Consider the following 7,344-nt stretch of genomic DNA (forward strand, 5'->3'; position numbering starts at 1 on the left):
TGGGCGGCACGGTTTTAAGAAATGTTAAGAAAAGTGGGTGGAAAAAAGTTAGTGGAATAGGAATCCCTTTTGTTTATATTAGTTTTAAATGAAATGTGAGTGTAATGAGTTAGTGGAAGGTGGGACCCTATTACCATTTATGGCATAAGTGAACTGGGACTCCTATTGACGGACGGACTAAAATGGAAAAACGTGACTCTTATTCGCGGACAGAGGGAGTATCATTTATTGGTGTAATTCACAAGACACTAATTTCCCTGTAAATACTAGGGAAATTAGCAAGATCATAGGCAAGAAACATTCACAACAAGAAATACAATTTTCTCTACATTCTACCTCAACATGTCTATCCAATCTTTCTTTATCTCTCTCGATTACCATCTTTAAGATGGTATCAGAGCAGGAAATCAACAAAGATCCTCAAATGGAGGTCAGCCAAATACACACTCTCGAGCTATTGATCGAGACTATCTCAAATCTAATTGATTTGTACAAAGCCAACACAAATCAAAAGCAAAAATCCTACCAGTCAAAGAACTTTGGCGTAGAGTCCATTCCTACTGCATCAACAACACAGATCCAGTATGTGGCTTCTCTGGTTCGTGGTGGTGGGGAGTTCGACTTGACCTCGAATCATTCCTCTACAGCAACAGCCACGAGCCCCTGGCTTTCCAAGAAGTCCCAAAATCTAAATCTAGTCCCTACTCCGAAGAAAACCAGCGGCAAATCTGCCACTACTTCGAAGAAAACCAGCGGCAAATCTGCCACTACTCCGAAGAAGACCAACGGCGGCAAACCTGACATCTCTTTTTTTTCACAAACGCAAAAGCTCAATGGATGAATTTGATGGAACTGGCAGCGAAAGCGGTGTTACATGGATTAACATAATTTAACAATTATTAATCACACCAATAAATCACATAATAATCAGATCTATTTAGCAGATTATTTAGACAAAATATATTCGCGTAATTCTTACATGTATCATGCTCATAACTTGAATTAATCATGCTTTAAGTATATTGAAACCTAAAACATGCTTTTCTACGGTGCAGAAAAATACCTTATTAATTCTCCAAAGAATTGAAGATGGCTAGCTGCTTCTCTACGTGACGCTTTGAATACTAGACCACAAATCTTCTCTCTGGTTCCCGAACTGTACTCCGATATCAATGTGGGCTGATCTCACCAGAATACTAGGACTTAAATAAAGAAGACAGAAGAAATCCTTTTGGGAATATGAGTAGAATTCGAAATCCTCTTCAGCTAGAGGAGTCGAAATTTTCGAAAATTTTAAGTATAAAAATTGTGTTGATTCTGTCTCCTTTATTCTCCTATTTATATTAAGTTACTTTTGGACCCAGACAGGGATCTATGGAAGGTTTTGGGTATGGGCTCATCCTATTTACTTTTTACTAATTAAATAGAACCCACTACAGAAGTAATATTGAACTCTCCCCATCCAAATCCAAAATTACAAGTAATCCGGATTTCCGTTCAACTTTCATTTCCCGCGCTTAAGATAAAAATGTCCATTAATTAATTAATGTCTGCTATGAACTTAATTAATTAACTTCTTATTAATTCCAAGAGTGGACTTAGCATGAAACGCTTATTTATTATTCATAGAGTAATCAAACTCCAACTAGCTAGGTTCCGAATAATAAAAACTTGTTTCGCGCTCCTCTTGAGGACATTATCAAACGATACTCAGCTCGTGCACGATTCAATATAATAGCAATCATAGCACCGCTAGATATTGATCACCACTACCCAATATATCAGGATCATTGGGTTACGAAAAACACGCACCATTTGATAAGTCAAAGTAATGCATAATCAATACCGTATGCTCAATGCTAACGTACATTGATTAAGAAACAAATATTTATCAAGACCTCGCCTTTCAGTAGATAGCCTAAAGACAAGTCTTTCTGTTAGATCCGTTCAGTGCTATACCACACCAATGTCATCTTATTTCAGTAAGGCTTAGAAATATGCGGACTGACATTGCAACCTTTCTCGATGGATAGTCAAATTCCAACTAGGTTGTGAAATTCATCTTTTTTTCTTTGTTTAGAACTGACCGTGTTACCTTAAAGTGGATGCCACCCACAACCGGTCTACTAAAACAAAGACTTAGACTTTGTTAAATTAACTTATACATTTAAACATGCATTAACATCCATTAAATGTAAAACAAAACAACATTATGACAAAAATAATCTGTTTTATTCATTAGAAAATAAAATAAGGGTTTTACAGTATTCAATCACTCGAAACGTGATTTCTAGTATACAAACTCTAACAGTATTTGGAGGTGGTGATGCCTCCCGCTCGTGTAACCGCAGCAACGATTCATCTTCCGATCGACTCCTCGGAGTATACAGTCAACAGCTGGCGGGACCAGCGCTAGAGCTCTCGGAGGGTGAACGAGCGTCGGCGGCTTTACGGTGGGGAAGGGGGAAGAAGCAAAGGAGGTGCAGGGCCAACGCACCGACGGATAGCGCCCATCCATCGGATGTCTTCGAAAATAGCGTCGGCGTCGGTGGCTTTGCGTTGGGGAAGGGGGAAGAAGTGAAGGAGAATGAAGGGGAGGCGTCTAGGATGAGCGAGGGTCCGATTTGGGGGTTTTCTAAAAACCTCACCTCTATTTTGCAGCTCACCTCTATTTTGCAGCTTACCCTCCCCCCCCCCCCCCCCCCCCCCCCGCCCCCAATTTTGCAAAAAAAAACCCCTTTAGTCCGAATTTCGAAAATACACCCCGAACTTTCGGAAAAACTGAAATTACACCCCGATTTTGTGAATTTCATCCTTCTATTACTTGTGCAAACACTTTTCAAGCCCTCGCATAATCATCTTCCTTAACCATAGGACCTTAAGACCACCACTGGATTTTTTATTGTGAGGCAACCGATACCATGTCATTTGATGCATCGGATTTCCTCGATATTTCCCGTTCCACAAAACAATTCGTCCAAACCGCCAGTGGGGATTTAGCACAAGTACAGGGGGCGGGCACTATTACTATCTCACCAACCCTTCACCTCTCCAAATGTCTTTATTTCCCGTCATTGTCCCACAAACTTTTGTCTATGAGCCATGTCACAAAGGATCTCAACTGCAAATTGCTAATGCAACCTCGTTTTTGCATATTACGGGATATCAAGACGGGAACGCTAGTTGGGCGTGGCACTGAACGGCATGGATTGTACTACGTGGATGAGATAGCCCAACAGAGTACTGCGATGCTAACTCACGGCGTGACTGACATACAGATTTGGCTCTTACATCGCCGGTTAGGACACCCTTCTATAGGATATCTTCGCCTACTATTTGCTTAGTTTCTTCCAAACATGTTTTGAATTGCGAAACTTGTGTTTTGTCAAAGAGCCATAGACATTCTTTCAAAATAAACAACACTAGAGAAAAATCTCCTTTTGCTTTGGTTCACACTGATGTGTGGGGTCCTGCCCGGTAACTGGAGGACAAGGGTTTCGATATTTTTTGTTGTGTATTGATGACTTTTCTCGTATGAATTGGATTTATTTTTTGAAAACAAAATCAGAAAATTTTGAGAAATTCACCGAGTTCTATCGTCTTGTTCAAACCCAATATAACTCCAAAATTCAAGTCCTTAGATCTGATAACGGGAGGGAATACGTGAATTCTAGGATGACATCTTTCTTCACTGAAAAAGGTCATGTCCACCAAACTTCGTCACTACAAAAAAGGCGTGAAATAGTGACGAAAATAGTGACATAACTCAATTGCTCAAAAATTAGTGACGAAAAAGTGTCAGTCAATAACTAGTGACAAATTTTCCATCACTAATGTGATATAGTTGCCTATTATTTCCGTCACAGTAACTTTAGTGGCGGAAATATTCGTCACTAAATTTTTTATTGACAAGTATTAGTGACAGATCTGCTGAAACTTGATTTGCCACCAATTTATTTAGTGAAGAAATTTCACTGTTAGTGACGGAAAAATCCATCACTAATTGGCGAATTTTTTGTAGTGCGTGTGCATATACACCAGAACAAAATGGGGTAGTTGAGCGGAAAAATCGATGTATCTTAGAAATTACTCGTGCCCTCCTCATTGAATCAAACATCCCGAAATCTTTTTGGCTAGAAGCTATCGCAACTGCTGTATATCTCTTAAACCGTCTACCCACAGGGATCCTTAACATCAAAACCACTCTTGATATCTTCTCTTCCCATAACACGGTGCCATCCTCCCTTCTTCTCGACCCCAAAATTTTCGGATGTACCGTGTTTGTCCACATTCCAAAACATGACTGTGATAAATTCTCGCCTTGTGAAGTTAAATGTGTCTTTTTGGGTTATGGAAAAAACCAAAAAGGTTATCTGTGTTATGATCCTTCGACAGATCGTATGAACACAACTATGAACTGTGACTTTGTTGAAAGTGAATACTTCTATAGCCAATCTAGCGGTCAGGGGGAGAGTGGTGAGTTGGTGAAATCAAGTAGTGACACACTAAATTGGCTACCTCTTTGGGAAGAAATCATTCAGGTGGAGGAAGAGAACGATCAAACCCAACAGCCCGACCAAAATCCTGTCACAAATGTCGGTCCAACAGCCATTCAGGGGGAGGAAAAGAACAACCAAACACAACAGCCCGACCAAAATCCTGTCACAAATGTCGGTCCAATAGAGGAAGTTAGCAATACCACCGGGCAATCAGATCTCCAAGTACAGAACATGCCGCTTCAGGACACTGCTGAGCTATCCGACCAGTCTTTAAATCCTAAGGTGAATACTCTTGATCCCAATATTGGTCCTCTGCCTGAAAATACTAACAGTGACAGGGAAACCAGAAGTGATACCGATGAATCAGTGCCAGAACAAGTGACAACGCACGACAGACTGCCCCATAGAAGCACATGGGGCGCTCCTCCCCGAAGATACTCACTAGATTGGAAGGGTCGGATTTCTAAATACTCTGTGGCAAATCTTACTCAGGGTCACCTCACCAAAATGGCTAGGGCATTTGAAGCTGCACTTTACGAAGAGGAAGAAATTCCGCAATCCTCCGAGAAGGAAAACCATGAAGAGAGAAATTGATGCCTTGATAAAAAATGAAACATGGGAGAAGTGTTATCTACCTCCGGGCAAGAAGCCAGTTGGATGTCGTTGGATCTTCACCATAAAACGACGAGCAGATGGTTAAATCGAGAGATACAAGGCAAGATTGGTTGCTAAGGGATATATACTCAGGTGTATGGAGTAGACTATGAAGAGACTTTCTCACCCGTGACCAAACTAAATACAGTAAGAACTCTTCTTCCTGTAGCTGCGTGTAAAGAATGGTCATTATATCAGTTCGATGTTACAAATGCCTTCCTTAATGGAGAACTGGAGAAAAATAAAGAAGTCTACATGGAAGTTCCCCCGGGATTCTATGCAGAATTTGGAAAAGGGCACGTGTGCAGATTGAAAAAACCCTTTATGGGTTAAAGCAGTCTCCCAGAGTGTGGTTTGGAAGATTCTGTCAGGCAATGTTCAAACTGACTCAACTTTATTTTACCCAAATAATACCTGCAAGTGTACAGGGTTATTGTAGCAAATAGCAAGCAAGAGTATATCGTATCCCACAGAGACAATTAAGTGTAAACCTAAGTACCACGAACAAATTTCAACTACTATCCAGACGATCAAGAGTTTTGGGTTTTTTTCTAACAACTACGAAAAGCATATAAATTCAGAGATTAAAATAAACACTTAAACAAGAGAATAAAGAAGCAAGTTGTAAAAATGATAGAGAAATATGCAGAATTCAAGGATCCGATGCTCAACTCATAGCCTAACCCAATTGAAACCGATTTACCATTTAAAGTCTCCAGAATTGTTGAATCAATCACAAATATAGATTAAACCCCCTCCCGAAGTGAGAAATCCGTAGATTAGGTGTAATAATTGAAGTCCCCTTCTAATTCTTAGACCTAACTCCTAATAGTTCGATTAGATTAAAGATCCCACTCAAAACCTCAACTCTCCCGAGTTTTATTGAATTAAGGTGTGAATAATTCTTCTTTCAAGGTTAAATATTTCATCTCCCGATTATTCTAAGAAACCCTACACTCCCAAGTGGTGATCAAGCAATTGTTAGGAAAAAACACAAGAATAATTCAAACAATTGCAAGAGCAAGATAAAAACAAAGTCAATTGGATTAAAACTATAAATCAATGCATCTTCACCAAGAATTCTACATAAAAGATGTTTAGCTAATCATGTTCATGGTAGAAAACAAATAGAAACAAGGAAAAACAGTGGAAATCATGATGCGAATCGCAATTGGCGAAGGAATTGAAGCTTGGATCTTCAATCTTCTTCCAAGAGTTCTTCACAAAGAGAGAGTGTGTGTTTTCATCGCTTGTCGAGAATGAATAGAATTGACCTAATTCTTCCTTCTTATTTTTTTCTTCAAAAAATTGCGTTTCAGCTCTAAAAAAAACGCCAAACTGACGGACCCGGCCGGGTGGAATTAATCCATTGGAAATTCACCCGGCCGGGTGGGACTTCTTTGGTACTCTCTGGAATCTCGCAGGCATAAATACGCCACCCGGCCGGGTGGAATTATCGGGTAATAATTCACCCGGCCGCATGAGATTTTCTGGACAGCGCAGTGTTCGTATAACAGCCATAACTTCTTCTACCGAACTCCGATTGAGGCGTGCGAGATACCCACGCGAAGCTCTTTCGAAGATATTGGTATGCATTAGGGGCTGATTGGACTTCAAAATCTCCAGTATATATTGTCTCAAACCAAGGCTGCTGCACATCCACATATTTTGTACCTTTTTCTACACATTCTTAACAAAATGGTCAACATACCAACATAATAGAGAAGTAGATATAAACACGCCTAATAATAGACGAAATATGCTCAAATTCATACAAACCCACCCTCTAAAACCATGTAAAATCCAAGTATGTCACAAACATGACTTCAAACAAAGCCATTCAGATCACACACTATTTCTAAAGAACATGAAAGGCAAAATGACATGTCTGATTATATATGTTGATGATATGATCATAACAGGAGACGATGCCGAAGAGATCCAAAATCTGAAGGAAAACTTGTTCAAAGAGTTTGAAATGAAGGACTTGGGAGCATTGAAATACTTTCTAGGAATTGAAGTGTTAAGGTCTAAACACGGGATATTCTTAAGACAGAGAAAATATGTTCTTGACATGTTAGCGGAAACGAGCTTACTGGAATGCAAACCTGCTGAAACTCCAATGGTACCCAATCATGGGTTGAAAATTGTGGATGGGGCCAAGCCTACAGATCGTGAAAGACACCAACGG

At 39.9% G+C, this 7,344-nt stretch overlaps 1 protein-coding gene across 1 annotated transcript; it reads left to right on the forward strand.

Annotated features, from left to right (window-relative positions):
- The first annotated feature begins 2,921 nt into the window (after positions 1–2,921).
- LOC148926681 (uncharacterized) lies at positions 2,922–5,093 on the forward strand. The gene is made up of 3 exons (XM_089059215.1): positions 2,922–3,316; positions 4,328–4,541; positions 4,617–5,093. Exons 1-3 carry the CDS (start codon positions 2,922–2,924, stop codon positions 5,091–5,093), a joined length of 1,086 nt encoding a protein of 361 aa, XP_088915341.1.
- The last annotated feature ends 2,251 nt before the right edge of the window (positions 5,094–7,344 follow it).

This window comes from Salvia hispanica, chromosome 5, assembly GCF_029641045.1.
Source record: "Salvia hispanica isolate PSC_SH4W2 chromosome 5, Shi_PSC_v1, whole genome shotgun sequence".
NCBI lineage: Eukaryota > Viridiplantae > Streptophyta > Magnoliopsida > Lamiales > Lamiaceae > Salvia > Salvia hispanica.